Genomic DNA, 23995 nt, shown 5'->3' with positions numbered 1-23995 from the left:
GGGGAAATTATAAATTCAAAGAGAGAACTTATCAACCATTTACAGAAAAAAAAGCAAAACTGAAACTATGAATCAACCAACAGGGAGGCCTTCAATAAAAACTCCAAACCTCCATAACAAGTTAAAGTCAATTGTAGATCTCTATAGATAAAGTTATACAAAAATAAAATAGATTACACAAGTAAAATCTAAAAGTCCGCAGGGAAACATTAAACATAGATTATCTATTTAGAAAAAATGCACCAAGTCCAGGGAGAGATTGACTACAGCCCTTAGAGTTTCAATAGATAATGTCTGAATTATTCAAGTAAAGTCTGAGTTCGGAAAAAAATAGTTTTACTCCAGGAAGTACTTATCAACCATTTTAGAAGGTCAGGCCAGTTCCAAAGAAGACGAGGTGGCCGGAAGACTTCCAACAAACGCCTCAGCCTCCTTCACTGATTTAAACCACTTAAAATCTCCAGTAGTAAGCGTAATTTGAAGTTCGGCTGGATTTCGGAGAGAGGGTCTGAATCCGCAATCAAAAAGCACTTTCATTACACCTTTAAACTCAGCACGCATCTTCAGAACCTGGGGGGCATAATCCTCCGCAAAACGAATGACCGTGTTTTGAAAAGCAAAAGTACCTCTGTGGTGTGCCTCCATAATCAAACAGTTTTTCACCTGGTATTGATGAAAGCATAAAATGACCGGCTGTGGACGGGAACCCAGAGTTGCACGAGGAACATACATCCTGTGAGCCCTTTCAAGCTCAGGTGGAGTCGAAAGAGATTCTTTCCTGAAAATCTCACAGAGAAAATCAGAAAAAAATTCAACGGGAGAGCCCTTTTCGGTGGCCTCTGGCAAACCAAGAATTCGTAGATTGCAACGTCTGCTCTGATTTTCAAGATCCACCATTTTGGAAAAAAGTTTACTGTTCTTCTCCTCTAGATTGGAGCAGAGAGTTTCAAGGTATTGAACACAGCGTTTTAAATCGTCAGAAGTTAAGTCAATGTGAGATAAATGTTCAGCATGTTCATCCACTCTAGCATTGATCTGATCCAATTTGAAATCCAGCTTGTTGAAAGAAGTTCTAAATTCAGTTCTAAAATCCATTAAAGTATCTTGTCGATGTTGTTCCAAAACAGCGAGAATGTTAGCCGGCAAAGCCGTAGAAGTTTCCTTTTTCCCGGTTTTAGTACTTTTGGTAGCCATTATAAGATAGATGTGTTCGCAGGCAGGTAAAAGAGAACTACGTAATAAAATACCTAACTAAGGTTTAAGAAAGGAGACATATAGTGCAAAGATAGGAAGAATAACGGAGCAAAGGTTCGGAGCGACTAAACAATCGCCATCTTACTGGAAGTCCCCCATAAGTTTTTGAGTGTATTTCTAGACATACCAAATCTTTTCAAACTCCTAATGAAGTATAGCCACTGTCTTTCCTTCTTTATAACTGCATTGATGTGTTGGGACCAGGTTAGATCCTCAGAGATCTCGACACCCAGGAACTTGAAACTGCTCACTCTCTGCACTTCTGGTCCCTCTATGAGGATTGGTACGTTCAGTGTTCATCTTTGCAAGACTCCAAGTTGAGATGAACAATTTGAACGTGCACTGAAACCATAATATCAGTGTCAGTACATTACACAGGGATGCTTTGTGTAATGCATAGCACTGCTCTGTAAACCTTACAAATATAGACTGCACACTTTATGTGATTTTCAAAAGGAGCACAAGAAGGAACTACAGTGAAATTTGATACCAAATAATCACCAGGATTTAGAAACCAGAGGTTTGTATATAAAAACCTGATTCTGATCGCCATTTTGAAAACAAAACTAATTATATTTAATTGACATTTGAAACCATATTCAGTTATTGCTGAATAGATAATGCTCATGTTTGTTCATTACAGTCATCTCTACAGATATGTCCTTCATGTGATTACCTGAACAGAGAGAATGAATTAAGCTCTGAAATCAGTCAATGTTTATTTAGACATAACCTTTGACTCAGTAACTATCAATTACCCTTCCCCCACAACATTCCATCTATTTATAAGTTATTGCAATATAAATCATTTATCGGGGTCAAGTTTCAAAGACACAGACCTCTGCTTGCTACAGGCTGTTCATGACACACCACTAGACAGTGATAGGACAGAGTGGGACAACTCCCACTGAGTAATCTAGACAGTAGTAATTGGTAAATGCTTTATTAAATTGTATTATATTACCCTGACCTAGCTTACAATTATTCTCCTCATACAGATCGTCCAATTTTAACAATAAACAAGGAATTAATAAATTATGGATGTTTAATAATTATTCTATATGAATCTTAATGATTGAAAATAGAAAATTCATCCTGGAAACTATCAAAGGTTTAAGTGAAGAAGATGAATGTAAATAAATTGATAACCATAAACAATTAAATGTAAAAGCTTACAGGTCCCATGATTTGATGGCTGGATGCTAAAATAATTTAAATTCAGGAAAAGAGTGTAGAATGGGACTCAAAACAGAAAAACCTACAAAACTCAGCAGGTCAGGCAGCATTTGTAGAAAGAGATAAGAGATGAGGTAGTTTTGGATATGGGTATGAGAGTATGAAGGGAGGCAAACTGAGTGAGATCTCAGTCGAAAGACATCATATTGTTTGATCTATTGAAAGGCACAGGGTGTGAGAGAAGTGGAATTTTCTAATAGGATTTTAAACCATGATAAGGGGAGATTGTAAATAGATGGGGGGGGTATTAAACATATGAGGAGTGGAGATGGGACTGGTTGAGTGTTAAGATGAGGTGAAGTATGAAGCTAAAACATATGCGGTCTCTCTTTGATTCTGAACTCACACTGAATGACACGGGACTGCATTTAGTGAGGATAGTAGGGAAGCCACAGGCAGCAACAGGTTAGTGGGCTAAAGAGAGAGAGTACAGGCAACAGCAACAGGGATAGACACCACAGACTGCATCATCCTCACTGCCTTGAGTACTGTTTTTATGGAGTTTTCCCATTTTCTCTGTGACCACATCCAAAAGACATGCTCAGGCTAGGTTGATTGGCTTCTGTAAATTATTCTAATATAGGTTAAGGGCAAGAAGAATCAAAGGGCAATTGATGGGCAAGTGAGAAAGATTAAGTTGCAGAATACAGGGAACTAAGGAAAGAGGGAACAAAACTAATGGGATTGCTATATTGGGAATCCAGCATGGATCTGAAGGCTGAAGTCCAATGACTTATGCTTTGGAATCAGTCTGCAGATCCCACAAGAGGTAAAACCTGCTACTGTGACCTTGGAGATGCAAGATGCTGCTTCATTGACAGTTACTTAATTTAGTTTTGCTCCCTTTAATTGTTCAAGAGTGGTAATTTTAATTGTTTTTAAATACATGCACGTAACAGATGTACCTTTTTGGTTTTAGTAATACCTAAATTCTCAAATTGCTATGTTTTCACGAAAAGACAAGACACATGAAGTACCCAAACCCAGCCCAGTCCCCCAGCTGCTTCCATGTGGCAATGACCACAGCTCTAATTGGATCAGTGGCTCTGATGGTATAGAAGCAAAAAGATTTTTCCTGGCTTGCTATTGTGCCCCAACATCTGCAGGAGGGAATGAATAACAGGGTTGTCAATGAATTCTTGCATAGAAGTGCACCTGACCTCCAGTATTGTAGTCTTTGTTTCAAGCAAAAGCATGTGGTGAACTCTTCAGTGCTCCTTCCATCACATCTACTAGATGAGCTCACCATCTCAGAATGCGCCCTCGTCATGAAAGCATCCTCATTGTGGTCCACATCTGAACTTCCTGGGATAGAGTAGTTGCATAGGCCACTCCCTCAGTGGGCACCCATGTTTGTTATCATACTACAGATAACTCATGCCCAAAGCAGTCCCGTGTCACATTTATCTTTCTCTCTAGTCTGTTCTTCACTCATGGTAACCAGGTCTGATGTGTTGCTATAAGGTACCAGGCACATTGACGTACTGTGTTCTTCATCATGATTATTATTCTCCTTCTCATCCTCTCCTGCTCAGCAGCCACTCCTCCATCGATTACAAGATGAGCCCCTTCCTATGTCATAGGCCCTGATATGGCGAAGGACCGTGCCCTAAGTGGGTTATCTCTTTTCAAGTTTGGGTACGTTTGGTTAAATGGTAAAGATAAAGGCCTCTTAATAAATTTTCATTTTATTTCTGTGGAGACTTAGATGCATGGTGAAATCTGTGCTCTCATGTGAGAACAGTACTTTCCTACAAAGTTCAACTAAACAATCTAGCAAAATACATGATGAGAGTTTCCATATTTATGACCAATGTTACTCTAACCAACTCCTCCTCTGGCCACCTGTCCATGTGATATCTGGCATATGGGGTGAAATACAGATTCCTCTCCCTCTTCGCTGCAGCCTCTCACCCCTCAAAGTTGTTCCCATTGTCTGATGCCCTTTTGAAATTGGTTTACAGCAAAGTGTCGTAGCCGCCATCAAAAACTACGCATGTTCTACTGCACTGGCCAGTTTCCTGCCTTTTCTGCAGGGAACTGTATGGGTGTCAGGGTTATATATTGTGCTACATGTTGTGCTAATTCAGTTCACCAAAAAAATGGAGAAATCCAATGTTGTAGCACTAATTTTTAGAGGGCATGTACCTCCACTGAAAATCATGGATTTCTTTTTAAATGTCCACCATCGGTCATGAACCTCCTTCCCTTTCATCTAATTTGGAATGTGCTTTAACCATGTAGTATACAATTACCTTTATTACACTTATGGTCCTATCTTAGACCCAATTACTCTGAAACTGAAGTTGTCATTGGGAGAACAAATCGGGTTTCTGAGTTTTGAAGATAACTCAGTGATTTTGCTTCCACAACAGACAATGTCCCAGACTCTGTAACTCGAGCTTTCTATCAGTTCTGCTAGCTGTTATGAATGTGCCACAATTCTGAGTCGCCCCCTCCTTTTTGAAAATTGCAAGATCAATATTAATTCAGGTCTGGGACCCAGGAAATGAGAGAGAGAATCCAAAAGGTTTGAAATGTGCCCTGGCCTTAGCAAAACAAAGCCCCTGATAACGGCCATTGTCTCTTGGAGACGGAATTGTGTATTGAGTACTGTACTATTCATTGAAGCCCCTCAGGGGATGACGATAGTGGTCTGGTGGAGGGATTGCATCATCCCAACCTGATTGACATCTGAGACCCCTTGAGGATAAAAGGAGGTCTGGGGAACAACCCCTTTAGACGCACCAGGAGAAATGCTGGAAAGCCAGTGACAGCGTTTTATAGCGAACGCCGGTGAGGGCCTATGTGCGTCCTCCCTTGCCAGGGTAGCGGGCTCACCACGGAAAAACGGCTTAGCTATAGGAGAGGCCACGAGTGAACAGCCACACCAACGGGACTCCTGACGGATCAAAATCATAAAAAGGAAAGCCGGCAAGTTTCTAAAAATCTCTCTCTCTCCAACAAAAGGCTGCAGCCTGAATGAACTGAGTGACTTTTATATTTCCATTGGACAATACATTTATCCCCTAGACAACAATAGAGCTATTTCTTATTGATTATTATTATACCCACACTTTTAGATTTAGTATTGATGACGTATATTATCTGTATGTTTGCATTGATATTATTTTTATGTATTTTTACTAATAAATACTGTTAAAAATAGTATCACCAGACTTCAATGGACCTCTCTATCTTTGCTGGTAAGTGACCCAGTTATGGGGTTCGTAACATAGCTAACTTAATTTTGGAAGAAAAATGTATCGTACTTGAGCAGGATGAATTTAATCTACTAAGGATTAAGTATGTGTCATTGTGAATTATGTCCAGAGGGTTTTGATTCCTTGGAATTGTATGTCACAAACTACAACAAAACAAGACATACACAGTAAATGTGATGAAACAAATCAGGCAGCATCTATGGAAATAGAAGAACAATTAATATCTCAGGCAAAAGAATAGAGAAAGAGAAAAAAAAACTAAATTTACAAACTACAGATACAAGAAAGACTGCAGATGTTGAAAATGTGGAGCAACAAGTCAAAAATTAGGAACTTAGCAGCAAGTCAGGCAGTATCCATGGAGGGGATACTGAGAACCTTCAGCAGAACTTAGTTTAATTTTCTCCATTTACCAACTCTAACAAAGGATTGCTGGCCTGAAACACTCACTCCGATTCTTTTCCCACAGTTGTTTCTCAACAGCTGGGTGTTTCCAGAATCTTGTTTTGGACATCCAGCATTAGCAATTTTGTTGACAATCATTGATGCAACAAGACTTTGATTGCTACTTAAAAGCTAGATTGCACTTACTTTAGGTACATTTAAACATTACAGCATTAGGTGGACCCCTTCCAGAAATTACAAAATAAGTCAAATTTAACAGCACTGAGATATTGTACTCCTCAAAAGTAGCCTGCATGGGATCAGCTGCCCACAATTTGCTGTGCAAAAATTAGAGAAGGGATTTAAATCCTTAAAGTACACTACCCATGCTAGCAGGTAAGAGCAACATACATTATTAGTGAGTAAAAGGTCATGTAGCAGACAAATAGGCAATGGGCTACCATATCGATACGAACAATCCAAGTCTCTATAATCCCGCTGACCAGCATTTGGATTTTAACCTACTATGCTTTGGTAATTCATGTGCTAATCCAGATACAATTTAAATATTTTAAGAGTACCTGCCTGACCCACCACCTCATTAGGCAGTGCAGTCCAAAAGGCAACAATGCATGGAGTGCAAACTTCCTTTGTTACTTCCTCTCTAAACTTCTTACTCCTCACCTTAAATCAACGCACTGAGACACTTCTGCCACAGGGCAAAGTTTTATACAATCAACCTTCTCTATGCCTTTCATAACCTTTACAACTCTATCCACGCAACCTCCTGTATTTCAAGCAAAACAAACTCAAAAGGCTCCATCCCAAACAACATCCCAGTGAATCTATCCTCCATCCGTTCCAGTGCAAGTACCTACAGTGTAGACAGCAGACCTACACCCACTATTTCAGCTGTGGACCAGCAAATATTTTAAAATGTTGTACCAAAACTTCCCTGGACCTACAGTATGGTCTATGCCCCCACCAATGGCAATTGTCTTCTTTGCCCTCTTCACCATTAATTATCTGTACTACCATCTTCAAGGATGTTTGGAATTGTACACTGAGATTCAATATCCCCTGGGCTCTACTATTCATGGTGTATGTCCTACCCTTCCTGGGGCATTATTTATCAGGATTAAATTCCATATGACCGTTTAAATGCCTAATTTTCCAGCTTTCAACATCATTTTGATTGCCTTTCTCACTATCAACCACACTGTAACTATTGCGTTTTTGAATTATCTACAAACTTACCAATAATGCTCCTCCAATCACATCTAATGCATACAATAACAAGAATCCCAGCACCGACTGTATTATACACCTCTGGCTATAGTCTTCTAACCACTACAGAATCCTCCAACAACACCCACTGTCTCAAAACAGGGTGTGTGTGTGTGTGTGTGTGTGTGTGTGTGTGTGTGTGTGTGTGTGTGTGTGTGTGTGTGTGTGTGTGTGTGTGTGTGTGTGTGTGAACATGCGTTTGAACAGTGTTGTAGGGGGATGGGAACCAGAGTGCCAGAGCAGAGAGTGGAATGGTCCTGGAGATAGATGTTGCTATACCTACATAACTGGTGAATTAATGTTCTGAGCTGCGTATATTTCAACATACATGGTTCCATGAAGACAGTTTCCATATTTATAACCAAGTTTCCATATTCATGACCAATGTTACTCTAACCAACTCCTCTTCTGGCTACCAGTCCATGAGATATCTGGCATATGGGGTGAAATATGGGGCAAGGAGTATTGTAGGAAAGGCAGATGAGCTTAGGGCATGGATCAGCATGTGGAATTATGACATTGTATTTAAAGGGAACATGAAGGTAACTTCTTCACTCAGACGGTGGTGAGAGTGTGGAACAACCTGACAATGCAAGTGATTGATACAGGGTAAATTTCAACATTTAAAAGAAATTTTGATAGGTGCATGGATGGGAGATGTATGAATGGCTATGGTTTGGGTGCAGGTTGATGGGCCTAAGCAGATCAATGGGTCGGCACAGACTAGATGGACCAAAGGGCATCCTTCTATGCTGTAGTGTTATATGACTCAATGTCTGCTATTACTAAACTAATTTTGGACCCAACTTGCCTTGGATCTGATGGGCTCTAACCTTTTAACTAACCTTCCACTTTGGACCTTGGCAAAGACATTACTGAAGCCCCTGTAAACCACATCAACCCTCAACAATATATTCAGTTAGCTTTTTAGAATTATCTACATATTGGCAGAAATGGTTCTTCTGGATGCACTTAAAAAAAGTCAACAATTGGCTTTTGATGAAAATTATATGGCTCACACTTCTATACTATTTGCCTACACTTCTGCTCCTCTACCTCCTGCTACGCCTGTGGTATAATCCCAGTTCTATGATTTCTTCACTTTTACTTCTAAGTTCTACTCATAGGCCTTGTTTTAAAGGCCTTGTAAAACATTCTTGTAGTCTCTTTGTCCTCCATGGCAACAATAAGATAAGGGAGGCTTAATGGGGGGTGGGGAGTAAAATGTAGTGGAGAGGATTTTGCATTATTGATCAAGGAAATAATCTAAGTTATGGTTTCTGTGGTCAGTAATGCAAAGTCTCTTCCCCTCAACACCCTCTCCCCCTATATCTGATTGTTTACACTGAGGACAGAGAAACTCCACGGGGAAGCAGAGAACCCTACAGTTTTCTGAGAGCAACTGAAACATCTTTGCCTACAAAATAAATATCAGGAGGTCCTGTGTGTCAGGGAATCAGATATCTCCCCTCTACCTTTGCTCCTTTAGCAATCCTTAGCCTTGCAGGAGGTCCCAAAGCTGTCTCCTCTAGGATTCAAAATACCACAGAAGATTTTATGATCTTACGAGATATGTCAAGGTGGAGCTGCACAATAGTGTCAATACCTTTAGTGTATGGATACACTTGTTTGAGCACAATTAAATGCTACCATTTTTCTTAGATATGACTTGTTTTCACTTCTGAGGTGGCTGATAAAAAGAACTGTAATAGGTATGCAATCATAGTTATACAGCATATTAAATACCGTTTAGCTTCCCTAGTTACCTGGGTTTCAGCAATTAAGTTACAGAGAAAGGTTGAACAAGTTAGGTCTCTATTCATTGGAGCGTAGAAGGTTGAGGGGGGGATTTGATCGAGGTATTTAAAATTTTGAGAGGGATAGATAGAGTTGACGTGAACAGGCTGTTTCCATTGAGAGTAGGGGAGATTCAAACTAGAGGACATGATTTGAGAGTTAGGGGGCAGAAGTTTAAGGGAAACACGAAGGGGTATTTCTTTACTCAAAGAGTGATAGCTGTGTGGAATGAGCTTCCTGTAGAAGTAGTAGAGGCCAGTTCAGTTGTGTCATTTAAGGTAAAATTGGATAGGTATATGGACAGGAAAGGAGTGGAGGGTTATGGGCTGAGCGCGGGTAGGTGGGACTAGGTGAGATTAAGGGTTCGGCACGGACTAGGAGGGCCAAGATGGCCTGTTTCCGTGTTGTGATTATTATATGGATTGATATATATATATATATTATATGGTTTGTAAATTTTTTTAAGTGTATTCAGGTGGCTGATGAGGGCAACATGATTTCTGGTCACTGCCCTGGGTGAAGTGGGAGGTACTTGATGGTACAGATGGACAGATCCTACACAAGAGAATACTCTCCTGAATAAGTAGAGTAATAATCCATAAGAATATCACTCTCCAACTTGAGCTGAGGCATGGCACACGACAAATCACTTTTCTTCCACGGGTGCAAAGAAATGCACCCCCACTCCCACACTCCCACATGAGCAGAACCTGCTTTACACTGCAGTGAAGATCAGTGAAAAGTGTGGAGATACCCATCATTCGAGCCAACTTAATGAGGTCTGACTGCCACCCAATGTTAGTGCCATTGTCTACCTCATCTCCTAAGAGATCACCTGAAGGGTTCGATTACCATTCACGAGGGCACCAAATCACTTCCTAGAATGAGACAGCCTTCCACAGCTAATCACGTCAGTCTGCTTGTTCTGTTGGTCTTGAGGTGTTCCATTATATTGTCGCAGCAACCTCTGAAGGTTAGTGTCAGACACGAGTGAATTTTCATAGCAAGATCAACTTCTGCAGTCTTTTGCCTATTCCCTAAACGTGCTCCTTAATTCAGGGTACTGGAAATGTACACATGAAGAGTATGAGTCAGAAGTGATTACTTACGCAAAAAATCATGAAATTACACTGATCACCCCAAAGGTTTTGAGCAAAAATATTGTTGGCACTTCTATTGGTTATGTCCCCCAATGTACAACCAAAATGGTTAATTGGCACAATAACTTTATTAGACCTCCTTTGGAATTTTATGATGGATCTCTCATTCCTGGTTGAATTAGATATCATGGGCTTGAAATTTTAACACCCCCCTTCTCTCCACCTATTGCTTTGAGGCATGTTGATAAATATATTGCGATATGCACTCCTGTCACATACTTTAGCTACGATGCTAATTATCCACAATTGATGTTAAGCAACAGTACAAAGGTTCAGGATCTGAATGAATATTTAAACTTGCCATGTGTAGCTGCTTTGAGGTATGTGCATCTTGTACAGAGTTCATGATTGTTCTTGCCAAAAAAGAACACACAAAAAAAAGCAGATGCTGAAAATATTAGATGTTTAAAAAGTGATGAATATATTCAGCAGGTTAGCCAAAACTTATAGGGAGAAAAATCAAATGAATACTTCACATGAATGACCTTCCATTGACATTGTGGTGAAAGGCCATTGATCCAACATGTCAACTCACTCTCCAGACATACTATCACACTTGTTGAATATTTTCACCATTCACTGGTTAAATAACAAATAAAGACAAGAGATAGTCAAGTGAATAGATCAGGGAATCGACCACTCATTGGTATACTCTAATCAATACAGACAGAGCTCCACAGCATGACATGATGAAACTTTTTCTTGTATTGACTTACCAGGCTGATCAAGATTTGAAGCAAGGAGAGAGTTTGCATTGCAAAGAATAACTTTATGAAATTACACAGTCCATCACAGGTAAGCCCTTCCCACTACTTAGTGGAGCGTTTTTGCATGAAAGCAGCATCTGTCATCAGGGACTCACACCACCTAGCTCATGTTCTCTTCTCGCTGCTGCTATCAGGAAGAAGGTACAGGGACCTCAGGACTCACACCACCAGGTTCAGGAACAGCAATTACCCCACAACTATCAGGCTCTTGAACCAAGGGGTTCAACTTTCCTTCACAATCTTCATCTCAACTTCACTTGCCCCATCACTGAAATATTCCTACAACCTCTGTACTCACTTTCACAGACTCTTCATCTCATGTTCTTGATATTTATTCTTTATTTATTGATTATTATTATTATTATTATTTATTCTTTCTTTTTGTATTTGCACAGTTTGTTGTCCTTTACACACTGGTTGAACGCCCAGTGGATGTGGCCTTACATTTATTCTATCATGTTTGTTGGATTTATTGAGAATCCCCACAGGAAAATGAATCTCAAGGTTATATATGGTGGCATACAGGGGCATGCAAAAGTTTGGGCACCCCGGTCAAAATTTCTGTTACTGTGAATACCTAAGCAAGTAAAAGATGACCTGATTTCCAGAAGGTATAAAGATGACACATTTCTTTAATATTTTAAGCAAGATTACTTTTTTATTTCCATCTTTTACAGTTTCAAAATAACAAAAAAGGAAAAGGGGCCCGAAGCAAAAGTTTGGGCACCCTGCATGGTCAGTACTTAGTAACACTCCCTTGGCAAGTATCACAGCTTGTAAACACTTTCTGTAGCCAGCTAAGAGTCTTTCAATTCTTGTTTGGGAGATTTTCGCTCATTCTTCCTTGCAAAAGGCTTCTAGTTCTGTGAGATTCTTGGGCCGTCTTGCATACACTGTTCTTCAGAGGTCTATCCACAGATTTTCGAAGATGTTTAGGTTGGGGAACTGTGAGGGCTATGGCAAAACCTTCAGCTTGTGCCTCTTGAGGTAGTCCATTGTGGATTTTGAAGTGTGTTGTTTGTTTCCAGAATTTGATGGTATTTGATTGAATTCATTCTTCTCTCTGCCAGTGAAATGTTCCCTGTGTCACTGGTGTTACGCCCGTGGCCCCCTCCTTTTTGAGAATCGCAGGATCGTTATTGATTTGATTCAGGAGACCCAGGAAATGAGAGAAAGACATGCAGAATCCACAAAGAGTTTGGAATGTGTCCTGGCCTCCAAAGGCGGAACCATTGATAACGGCTATTGTCTCTTGGAGCCGAGATTGTGTATTGAATTCTGTAAGATGCATCGAAACCCCCAGGCAATGAACTGGGGGGGGGGGGGGGGGGGTTGGTGGAGGGATTGCATCATCCCAACCTGATTGACATCTGAGACCCTGTGAGTCAGGATAAAAGAGGGTCTGCCCCTTCAGATGTACCAGAAGAAACGCTAGCGATCCCATAATAGCGAAAGCCGGTGGGAGGGCCACGTGCGTCCGTTTCCATGTGCCCCAGAATCGGTGGGCCTTTACCACAGAAGAACGGTTTTTAGCTAACAACAGGGAAATCAACTCCCAACGACTCTCGAAGGATTGACATCATAAAAGGAATGGGTAAGTTTTAACCCGTCTTTCTCTCCAACCAAAAAGCTGCAGCTTGAATGAACTAAAGTGACTTTTATATTTCCATTGGACAATACATTATCCCCTAGACAACGATAGAGCTATTCCTTATTGATTATTATTATACCCACGCTTTTAGATTTAGTATTGATGATGTATATTATCTGTATGTTTGCATTGATATTATTTTTGTGTATTTTTATCAATAAATACTGTTAAAAATAGTAACATCAGACTTCAACAGACCTCTCTATCTTTGCTGGTAAGTGACCCAGTTACGGGGTACGTAACAATTGGGGTTCTCGTCTCAGGGTTTGACACCAAATTGGGAGGCCAGTGAATCGGGCTTGTAAGTCCAAACTTGGATCTGGTTACGCGGGTAGCCAGACGGGAAACCAGCAAAGATGGACGTGGGTGAATTTATAGAAAACCTGACTCTGGAGGAGCTAGAGGTGGCCACCAAATCAGACTTGATAAATTTGGCAAAGGGGTTAAACCTCGCAGATACGAGGTTGTCAATGAAAAAGCGGGAGGTGCGAAGGGCAATAACTCAGTATTATATTGAGAAGAATGTGTTTGCAGCTGAGGTATGGGAAAATATCCCTGAAAAGGTACCAGCTAGTGGGACGGCTCAGTTAGAGTTGGAGAAATTAAGGTTGCGCTCCAGCTAAAGGAGTTAGAGGTGAAATGGGAGCAGGAAAGAGCTGAGAAACAAAGAGAGCATGAAATTCAGTTAAAACAGCCGGAAGCAGCTGAGAAAGAGAAGGAGAAAGCCGAGAAGGAGAGAGAGTATGAGGAGGCAGAGAAACAAAGGAAACATGACTTGGAGATGGAGAAGTTAAGGCAAGGACGAAGAGATCAAGGGTCAGACCGAGAGCAGCGGTTTAATGTTAGTCGGGAGTTGAGGTTAGTACCTCCGTTCGAGGAGACGTATGTTGATATTTATTTCTTGCTTTTTGAAAAGGTGGCAGTGAATCAGAAGTGGCCCAGAGATCAGTGGGTGGCGTTGTTACAAAGTGTGTTAAAAGGGAAGGCACAGTGGGCATCTATGGCGTTGTCCATGGAGAAGGAAGAGGAGGAGAGTTATGACAAAGTAAAGATGGCCATTCTCCGGAGTTATGAACTAGTACCTGAAGCGTATAGACAAAAGTTCAGAAATTTAAAGAAAGGGTGGAATCAGACGTATACCGAGTTTGCCTATGAGAAGGGTGTGCTCTTGGACCGTTGGTGCACAGCAGAGATAGTGGAAGAGGATTATTGGCGTCTCAGGGAGTTAATTCTGATTGAGGAATTTAAAGGTTGTGTTTCGGAGGATATCCGGATGTATTTGAATGAGAAGCCGAATAAGTCCATCTCAGAATTTGCTCGGTTCACAGATGAATGTGCCCTAACCCACAAGACAAAGTTTTCCTCGAATAAAAGTTCCCAGAGAGACCGTGGGAACGATCGAGAAAGCCCGCCGGCTGAGGCAGAGGTCCCGCCGGGAGCTAGTGGTAAGATTGAGGGAGAAAGGCAAGATGGCCAGAGATTTCCAGGCTTGACCTGTTTTAATTGTGGAAAGGGGGGGCATATTGCATCTAGGTGCTTTGTTCCGAGGAAAGAGACAGGAAAAGGGAAAGCAGCAGTCCCTATTGGATGTGCCGTGGTAATCAGCAAATCGACAAGAGAGCCCCGGGTAGACAGAGTACGAGAAGGGTCTGAGACTTGTATGTCAAACGGAACCGTGTCTGTGAGGGAGGGAGACACCCCAGTTCCAGTACGGATCTGGAGAGGCACGGGGGCTGAACTACCATTGATCAGCAGTAAAGTACTAGATTTTGGTCGCAAGACGGGAATGGTAGCTGTGAAAGGAATAGACAAAGGGACGGAAATGGTGCCCTTGCATAGGGTCATTATGAATTGTGAGCCAGTCTCTGGGCCAGTTGAAATGGGGGTGCGATCAGAATTCCCGAGAACTGATGCGGACGACCTTCTGGGTAATGATTTAGCCGGTGGTAAGGTTTGGGCAGCAATGACGCTGACAAAACAGCCTGTGAGTGTTGAGGCTCTGCCCCTAGATTCCCAGATCTATCCTGCATGTGCGATCACTCGCAGCATGTCGAAAAAGGCAGCTGAGACAGAGAGCAGTTTAAATCAGGCCAGTATCGATTTGGCTGAGACATTCTTACCAACCCTGTACCACGAGGGTTTAGAGGGTGGTAAAACGAAGAGTAGTAAAGTGAAAGAGAGTAAGGGAGAGGAGGTAGCCCTGCCCTTAGCGAGGAGAAAAGTTCTAGAGGCAGGAGATAAAGATGAGAAACAGACAGAGCTGTTAAAAGGTCCAGAGTTGGACATGGATGATCTGTCTGGTTTGGCAGAACTGTTTGAAGAAGTTGAAAATTCTAAAGGTGTTCCTGATAATGAAATGAGGGCAGTCCTAGATGAAAAGGGTGCCCTTACCTTGAAGAAGTCTGGACTTCCGGTAAGATGGCGATTGCTTAGCTGCTCCAAACTTTTGTTCCGTTACTGTCGCTATCTTTGCACTAAATGTCTCCATTTTTTAAACCTTAGTTGGGAACTTTTTCAGTATCTCTTACTTGCATGTGAACACATCTAACTTACAATGTCTAGCAAGAGTTCTAAATCCGGAAGAAAGGAAGCTACGGCTCTCTCAGACAAGACCCTGGCTGCGCTCGGTCAGCTCCGAGACGAAATGTTAAAGGAATTCAAAACCGCTTTCAAACAGTTGGAAGACAAACTGGATCGGATCAACCATAAAGTGGACAAACATGCTCAACACTTATCTCGCATCGATTCGACTTCTGAAGATTTAGAAAGTCGTGTTCGATACTTGGAGACTCTCTGTTCCAGCTTAGAGGAAAAGTGTAACAAACTCCTTTTCAAAACGGTGGATCTCGAAAATCACAGCAGACGCTGCAATCTGAGAATTCTTGGATTGCCAGAGGCCACCGAACAGGGATCAACAGTGAAGTTTTCCGCCGAGTTTCTCTGTGAGATATTCAGGAAAGATTTGCTTCCGAACCTGCCTGAGCTTGAACGGGCACACCGGGTCTACATTCCCCCCGGAATTCTGGGCTCCCGCCCACGACCAGTAATCTTGTGCTTCCATCAATACCAGGTAAAACACAGTCTGATCGTAGAGGCACGTCGCAGAGGTTCTTTTATTTTCCAGGATACAACCATTCGCTTTGTGGAAGATTTTGCACCCCAGACCTTAAAGATGCGCGCTGAGTTTAAAGGCGCAATGAAAGTGCTTTTTGATCGTGGTTTTAAACCCTCTCTTCGTTCTCCTGCTGATCTACGAATCAAGCTTAACACTGGAAAATACAAGTGGTTTAAATCAGCAAAGGAAGCTAAAGCATTTGTGGCAAGTCTTCCGGCTATCCAGTCATCTTCGGAACCCGATCAGACCTCCTAAAATGGTGGATAAGTACTTCTCGTAGTAAAATTATTTTTTCTGGACTCAGACTTTACTTGAATCATTCAGACATTATTCATCGAAACTCTAAGGGCTGTTGACAATCTCTCCCTGGATTTGGTGTGTGTGTAATCTATTTTTATTCTTGTACAACTTTATCTACAGAGTTCTACAACTGACTTTAACTTGTTTTGGAGGTTTGAAGTCTTTAGTGAAGGCCTCCCTGTTTGTTAGTTCACAGTTTAATTGCCAATCTATTTTTCCTTCTTTTTATATTTATTTATTTTATTATACTTTCTTTTTTTCCTTTTCTTCACCCCTTTTTTCTAATCTCTGAATTTTTTTCTCTCTTCTCTGTAAATGGTTGATAAATACTCGTCTTGAATTTATAATTTTCCCCTTCCTCTCCTTTTTTTTATCCTTTTTTTTCCCTTTCTCTTACTTTATTCTTCTATAATTTTTCGCAGGCAGGTTAGTTTTGGTCTTCTTCCGATTTTCTCTGTATTAAGTTTTATATTCCTGCAGAAGGTGTTCTAATCTGTAGTTATGTTTTCTAGTGCATAAACTAGTTATTATTTGCTATAGTATTTATACGGAACTGCTGTTAATGACACAGATCTGGAAGTTGTATTTGGGTTAACTTTTTTGGTAGAGCTAGCTACTTGTTTTGGTAGCCGTCTAGTTTTGGGTTGTGTGGGTGGGGTAGGTTTTCCAGTTCCAACATTACTCACTGTATATATTATTTCTCTTTATTGCTCAGGACATGTATATGTTTTGATTTTACGAATCTATGTTTACATCTCTGCTCCCAGACTGCTATTGTACTACTTGACTTTTTATATGCCTTCTGCCTTTTATGCATTAGTAATCGATAATGGCTAGTGCACTTAAATTCGTGAGCTGGAATGTAAAGGGATTGAATCACCCTGTTAAAAGAAGGAAGGTCTTCTCACATATCAAACAACTCAAAGCTGACATTGCTTTCCTTCAAGAAACTCATATTCGTTGTTCTGATAACTCCCGGCTTCTGTCAAAGTGGGCGGGTCAGCATTTTCATTCATCCTTTGCCGCTAAAGCGAGGAGAGTCTCCATTCTTATTAACTCAAATATTCCTTTTGAACTCCATAATAGAATATCTGATACAAAAGGCCATTTTATTATTGTTTCTGGCAAACTATATAACACTAAAGTTGCACTAGCAAACCTGTATGCCCCCAACTTTGATGATGTTAATTTTTTTGAACGGTTTTTTTCCTCACTACCAGACTTAAACTCATACTCTCTTATACTGGCTGGTGACTTCAATTGTTGGTTAGATCCTAATTTGGATCGATCGTCCTCTGTTACTAGACCACCTACTAAATCTGCCTTAGCTATTCAATCGTTTCTCTCTAATTATGGTATCTCTGGCGTTTCCTCCATCCTACGGAGGGAGATTATTCTTTTTTCTCACATGTTCACCATACCTTCACTAGAATTAATTATTTCTTACTCGATAACCAACTTATTCCATTTGCCCACTCTTGTGACTATCAGAGTATACTGATTTCTGACCATGCCCCAATTACTCTCTCTCTGAATTTGCCTGGTCTCCCTCAGAGGAATAAACACTGGCGGTTTGATTCAACTTTACTATCGGATGATGATTTTAAAAAATTTATTAAGGATCAGATAACCTTTTATTTTAACACTAATACATCACCTGTAGTGCCATCCCAGATTGTCTGGGATTCCATGAAAGCATATCTGAGGGGGCAAATAATCTCTTACACAGCAAATCTCAACAGAAGATCCCGTGCAGATCGATTAGACCTCATTAACCAGATTAAAGAATTGGATCAAATATATGCCCAAACTAAGAACCCTGAATTATACAAGAAGCGCGTTGAACTCCAAACTAAATTTAACCTTCTGTCCACTCAACCTGTCGAACGCCAACTTCTCAAAAGCAAGAGTCGCTTTTACATTCATGGGGATAAGTCTGGTAAATTCCTAGCCAATCAGCTGAGGCGTTCCAAAGGCAAACAACATATTACTAAGATCCAGAAGGAGAATGGAGACTTTACATCGGATCATTTAGAAATTAATGACGCATTTTAAAATTTTTATTCTCAGCTTTATTCCTCTGAATCTCTGAATGACAATATCTCTGTTGATCAATTTTTACAGAATCTGAATATCCCCTCACTTTCATCTGATTTCAAAGCCAAACTCAATGCGCCTATGTCATGAGAAGAAATATCTATTGCAATTTCTGCACTGTCCTCAGGGAAATCTCCTGGACCTGATGGGTTCCCTGTAGAATTTTATAAGTCATTCTCTTCACTTCTTTCTCCTCAGTTACTTTCAGTACTATCTGACTCATTTAATTATGGCAAATTGCCACCCTCTTTCAGTGAGGCATCTATTATTCTTCTTTTAAAAAAGGGCAAAGACCCAACAGAGTGTTCCTCGTATAGGCCGATCTCTCTGCTCAATGTTGATGTAAAGATCTTAGCTAAAGTTTTGGCTCATAGATTAGAAACCGTCGTTCCCTCCATTATCTCTGATGACCAAACAGGCTTTATTAAAAACCGTCTCCCTTTTTTTTAAACATTCGACGTTTATTTAATATCTTATACTCACCTCCAACTGGGATTCCTGAATATGTCATTTCCCTCGATGCGGAGAAAGCATTTGATCGTATAGAGCGGAACTACCTTTTTGCAGTCTTAGAAAAATTTGACCTTAGCCAAAGTTTCATCTCTTGGATCCAATTGCTGTACCTGTGTCCTACTGCTTCTGTTTTAACTAATTTTCAGAAATCCCAAGTATTTAATCTCAAATGTGGCACCCATCAGGGATGCCCCTTAAGTCCCTTTCTCTTTGATTTGGCTATGGGACCTCTGGCGATAGCATTTCGAAACTGCCCTGAATTGACCGGGATTTGGAGAGGGGGTGTTGAGCATAAAGTTTCTCTCTATGCTGATGACTTATTACTCTTTCTCTCAAATCCGTCTACATCCTTACCTCTAATGTTTTCACTTCTTGACCAGTTTAGCCAGATCTCTGGCTATAATTTACATAAGAGTGAACTTCTCCCAATTAATAACGAAGCACAAGAACTAACATTTTGTGATCTCCCTTTTAAATTAGTCCATAATCAATTTACTTATCTTGGAATTACAGTCACAAGGAAGCTTAAAGATCTCTTTCGTGAAAACTTTGCCAATCTTTCATATGCTATAAAACAGAGTCTGGTACAATGGTCACCTCTATCTATGTCTTTGGTAGGTCGTATTAATGTTGTTAAAATGTATGTTCTCCCCAAATTTTTATACCTATTTCAATCTATCCCAATTTTTATTCCTAAATCTTTTTTTAATTCCTTAGACTCTATTATTTTGTCATATCTGTGGCAGAATAAGCGCTCTAGAATTAATAAAATCCATCTCCAAAAATCTAAAAAAGAGGGTTGCATGGCTTTACCTAACTTTCGTTTATATTATTGGGCAGCTAATATACGTTAAGCCACCTTTTGGTCTTTCTTCCACGGCCAACCCGAGTGCCCTAACTGGGTGGCGATGGAGTTGAGCTCCACTAAAGAATTATCTATCTCTGCACTTCTTGGCTCTGCACTCCCTAGTAGTCTGCCCAGATCAATAGCTAATCCTCTTGTTAGACACACTTTGCGTATATGGGCTCAGTTCAGGAAATGCTATGGTTTCCAGGGGTTTTCTGTTTCCAGCCCTGTTGCTCATAATCACCTTTTTTTACCTACTACATACGATTCAGCATTCCAGGTTTGGTATAGGAAGAGCATTAGACATTTTGAAGATCTTTTCATTGATAATCACTTCGCTTCTTTTCAGCAGCTCTCTGTTAAGTTCAATCTGCCCAATGCTCATTTCTTCAGATATCTCCAAATCCGACACTTTATTGCTCCTTTAATTCCTAACTTTCCTGAAATGCCTGCGCTATGGACCTATTTCTTTCAATGAATCCACTAGGTAAAGGCTTAATATAAATCATCCGAGATAAACTAGCAGCCTTACGATGGGCCCCTATGGATAAAATCAAAATGGCCTGGGAGCAGGATTTAAATATCTCCTTATCTGAGGAGAGCTGGGATTCAGTTCTCAAATCGGTTAACTCAACCTCTCTTTGTGCTTGCCACTGCCTTTTACAGTTTAAGATTGTTCATAGAGCCCATATGTCTAAATCTAAACTATCTCGATTCTACCCTAGCATTAGTCCACTCTGTGATAAATGCAAGAGGGCGTGGCCTCCCTCCTCCGTATGTACTGGTTCTGTCCTAGCTTGGAGAAATTCTGGAAAGATGTCTTCACTACGTTATCATGTATTCTGAATCAGCACCTAGAACCAAACCCCTTAATTGCTCTGTTCGGTTTCTGGGGCGAGACAGATTTATGTCTGGGTCAGACCAAATGCCGAATATTATCCTTTGCCTCTCTCCTGGCTAGACGCTTGATCCTCCTCAGATGGAGAGATGCTGCCCCGCCCGCTCATGCTCAATGGCTTAACGACATCATGGCCTGTTTGGACCTCGAAAAAATTCATTATTCAGTTCTCAATTCGGATCTAAATTTCCATAAGGTCTGGGGACCTTTTATCGAGTACTTTCATAGCCTTCCTCTTGACCAGGATTTTTTTTTCCTTTTCGGTCCCTTGCTTTCAGCTCCCTTTTTTTTCTGGTAGAAAGCATTATTATCCTCTGTTGCTGAGTGTATTCACAGTTTGGGAGTTTGGCTGTCCTGACTTATACTCTCTATATTGTGTTGTGGTTGGTCTGGAGTTGCTGTTGTTTGCTCTTGTGTTGTGGGTCTTGGGGAGGACACTAAGCTTACTTGTCTTTAATTTAGGTGCTTTTTTGTTAAATTCTCTTCCTTTGTAGCATATTGTTATGGTATGCTTAATTTTGCACTGTTTTAATGTTCCTCATTGGGATTTGGGGTTTTTAATTTGTAAAGTGTTTTGAAAAACTAATAAAAAAAGAAGTCTGCTGGGTTGGCAGATGAGGTTGTTTCAGCCCGCGGGGTTGAGCTTACTCCAGAAGGGAGTTGCCCAGAGAGTAGCTGGGAGAATCAGGGGAATTTAGAATTTGGACCGGGTACGGGTATTGAAAGCCTGGAAGAGGCAAATGTCCTGTTTGAGTGTGTCCAAGATGTGGATGCACGTGGTACTGAACCTAGTAATGGAGCTCAGAAAATGTCTGAGGTATTTGATTCAGTTGAAAAGGAAGGCAGTCCTTGTGGGTCAGATACTTGGTTCAGGGAAGAAAGGGTTAACCTTGGTAATAGTGGGAAGTGAGAGTTCCCATGTGTTTGTGCTCGAAGGGGTGTTAAAAGTTAATGTGGAAATCAAAAGTGGGGAGATGAATATTATTATTGAAGGAAAAGGGAAATATGTAGTTCCCAAATTGAATGAAGAAAATTTAAAGGCTGGATTAATATCAAAGGCCGCAACCAGGCTCCAGTCATTTCAATGGCGTGGTACTGTAGCGGTGTGCTACAAGCAGCGCTAAAATTACGACACGGAGTCGGTAACTGCAGTCGAAGGAAAAACTTTATTCGAAAACTTCAGCCTCACTTTTAAGCCTCTGTCAACCGGCCCCCCATGGCGAAGAGGCTCCAAAGCTCTGTGCTCGCAAACCCCCTTAGGCTATCTAATTGTGAGTCGGTTCGGATACGCTAGGAAAAGAGGCGCTACATAACCCCCCCCCAGAACCGGCGATACACCCCCCAATGTCCACAGCCTGGGCCAGAACCTGCTTGGGAGGTCGGCCTCTGCGCCGAGGCGCCGGAAACTCGGCCGGTTGCGCCAGGTCCACATGGGCCGGCTTGAGGCGGTCCACCGTGAAAACCTCCTCCTTCCCCCCAACGTCCAGCACGAACGTGGACCCGTTGTTCCGGAGCACCGTAAACGGCCCCTCGTATGGCCGCTGCAGCGGTGGCCGATGCCCGCCCCTTCGTACAAACACAAACTTACAGTTCCGTAGGTCTTTGGGTACGCAGGTCGGGTGCCGCCCATGCTGTGAAGTGGGTATGGGGGCCAGGTTACCGAGCTTCTCGCGAAGTCTGCCCAGGACTGCAGCGGGTTCTTCCTCTTGCCCCCTCGGGGCTGGTAGGAACTCCCCGGGGACGGCCAGGGGCGCGCCGTATACCAACTCGGCCGACGAGGCGTGCAGGTCGTCCTTGGGCGCTGTGCGGATGCCGAGAAGGACCCAGGGAAGCTCGTCCGCCCAGTTGGCTCCTCGCAGGCGGGCCATGAGGGCCGACTTCAGGTGACGGTGGAAACGCTCCACTAGCCCGTTCGACTGTGGGTGGTAGGCAGTGGTGTGGTGCAGCTGAGTCCCCAAAAGGCTGGCCATAGCTGACCACAGGCTGGAGGTGAACTGGGCGCCTCTGTCGGAGGTAATGTGGGCTGGTACACCAAAGCGGGATATCCAGGTGGCGAGCAGGGCTCGGGCGCAAGATTCGGAGGTGGTGTCGGTGAGCGGGACCGCCTCTGGCCATCTTGTGAACCGGTCCACGATAGTCAGGAGGTAACGCGCTCCGCGCGACACTGGCAGGGGGCCCACGATATCCACATGAATGTGGTCGAAACGCCGGTGGGCGGGATGGAACTGCTGCGGTGGGGCTTTGGTGTGCCGCTGAACCTTGGCCGTCTGGCAGTGCATGCACGTTCTGGCCCATTCACTGACCTGTTTGCGGAGACCGTGCCAAACGAACCTGCTGGAAACCAGCCGGACAGTTGTCCGGATGGAGGGATGCGCCAAGTCATGAATGGAGTCGAAAACACGTCGCCGCCAGGCTGCGGGGACGACCGGACGGGGCTGGCCAGTGGCGACGTCACAGAGTAGGGTCCTCTCACCTGGGCCCACGGGGAAGTCCTGGAGCTGCAAACCAGAGACTGCAGTCCTGTAACTCGGAATCTCCTCATCTACCTGCTGTGCCTCTGCCAGTGCCTCAAAGTCTACCCCTTGGGAAAGGGCATGAACGGTAGGGCGAGAGAGCGCATCCGCCACGACATTGTCCTTACCCGAGACGTGCCGGACATCCGTTGTGTATTCAGAGATGTAGGACAGGTGGCGTTGCTGGCGGGATGACCAGGGGTCGGATGCTTTCGTAAACGCAAAGGTAAGCGGTTTGTGGTCCGTGAACGCGGTGAAGGGCCGACCTTCTAGGAAGTACCTGAAATGCCGGATTGCCAGGTAGAGCGCCAACAGTTCCCGGTCAAAAGCACTGTACTTGAGCTCGGGTGGCCGCAGGTGTTTGCTGAAAAACGCCAGGGGTTGCCAGTGACCTGCGATGAGCTGCTCCAGCACCCCACCGACTGCCGTGTTTGATGCGTCCACTGTGAGGGCGGTAGGGGTGTCCATTCTGGGATGTACTAGCATTGCGGCGTCAGCCAAAGCTTCCTTCGTTTGAACGAAAGCGGCGGCGGACTCCTCGTCCCAGGTAATGTTCTTGCTCGGACCCGACATCAGGGCGAACAGGGGGCGCATGATCCGGGCAGCTGAAGGGAGGAAGCGGCGGTAGAAATTGACCATACCTACGAATTCCTGAAGGCCTTTGATCGTGGTGGGTCGGGGGAAGTGGCGGACCGCAGCTACCTTAGCGGGCAGAGGGGTTGCCCCGTCTTTAGTAATCCTGTGGCCCAGGAAGTCAATGGTATCAAGTCCGAACTGGCATTTGGCAGGGTTGATTGTAAGACCGTACTCACTCAGTCGGGCGCAGAGTTGACGGAGGTGGGACAGATGCTCCTGACGACTGCCGCTGGCTATGAGGATGTCATCCAAATAGATGAACGCGAAGTCCAGGTCCCGTCCCACCGCGTCCATTAACCGCTGGAACGTCTGTGCG

General features: G+C 42.7%; 2 protein-coding genes across 5 annotated transcripts in view; one reads left to right on the top strand and one right to left on the bottom strand.

The window, feature by feature from the left end:
* The window catches only part of shld2 (shieldin complex subunit 2), a 120234-nt gene that overhangs the window by 58115 nt on the left and 38124 nt on the right, over positions 1-23995 (bottom strand). The gene's annotated exons all lie outside the window — the stretch shown is intronic.
* Positions 12454-15317, top strand: LOC132378941 (uncharacterized). Its single transcript, XM_059946311.1, has 2 exons — positions 12454-13164; positions 13395-15317. Exons 1-2 carry the CDS (start codon positions 13117-13119, stop codon positions 15306-15308), a joined length of 1962 nt encoding a protein of 653 aa, XP_059802294.1. The 5' UTR covers positions 12454-13116; the 3' UTR covers positions 15309-15317.

Source organism: Hypanus sabinus, chromosome 21, assembly GCF_030144855.1.
Source record: "Hypanus sabinus isolate sHypSab1 chromosome 21, sHypSab1.hap1, whole genome shotgun sequence".
Taxonomy (NCBI): domain Eukaryota; kingdom Metazoa; phylum Chordata; class Chondrichthyes; order Myliobatiformes; family Dasyatidae; genus Hypanus; species Hypanus sabinus.
Note: the sequence above shows the minus strand (reverse complement) of the source record. Positions and strands in the feature narration are given on the sequence as shown.

Excerpts from the sequence above, each read along its gene's own strand:
- LOC132378941 (XM_059946311.1), top strand. The coding sequence starts at position 13,117 with ATGGACGTGGGTGAATTTATAGAAAACCTGACTCTGGAGGAGCTAGAG. Across the intron at positions 13,165-13,394 it reads TGACTCTGGAGGAGCTAGAG|GTGAAATGGGAGCAGGAAAG; the intron begins GTGGCCACCAAA and ends AAGGAGTTAGAG.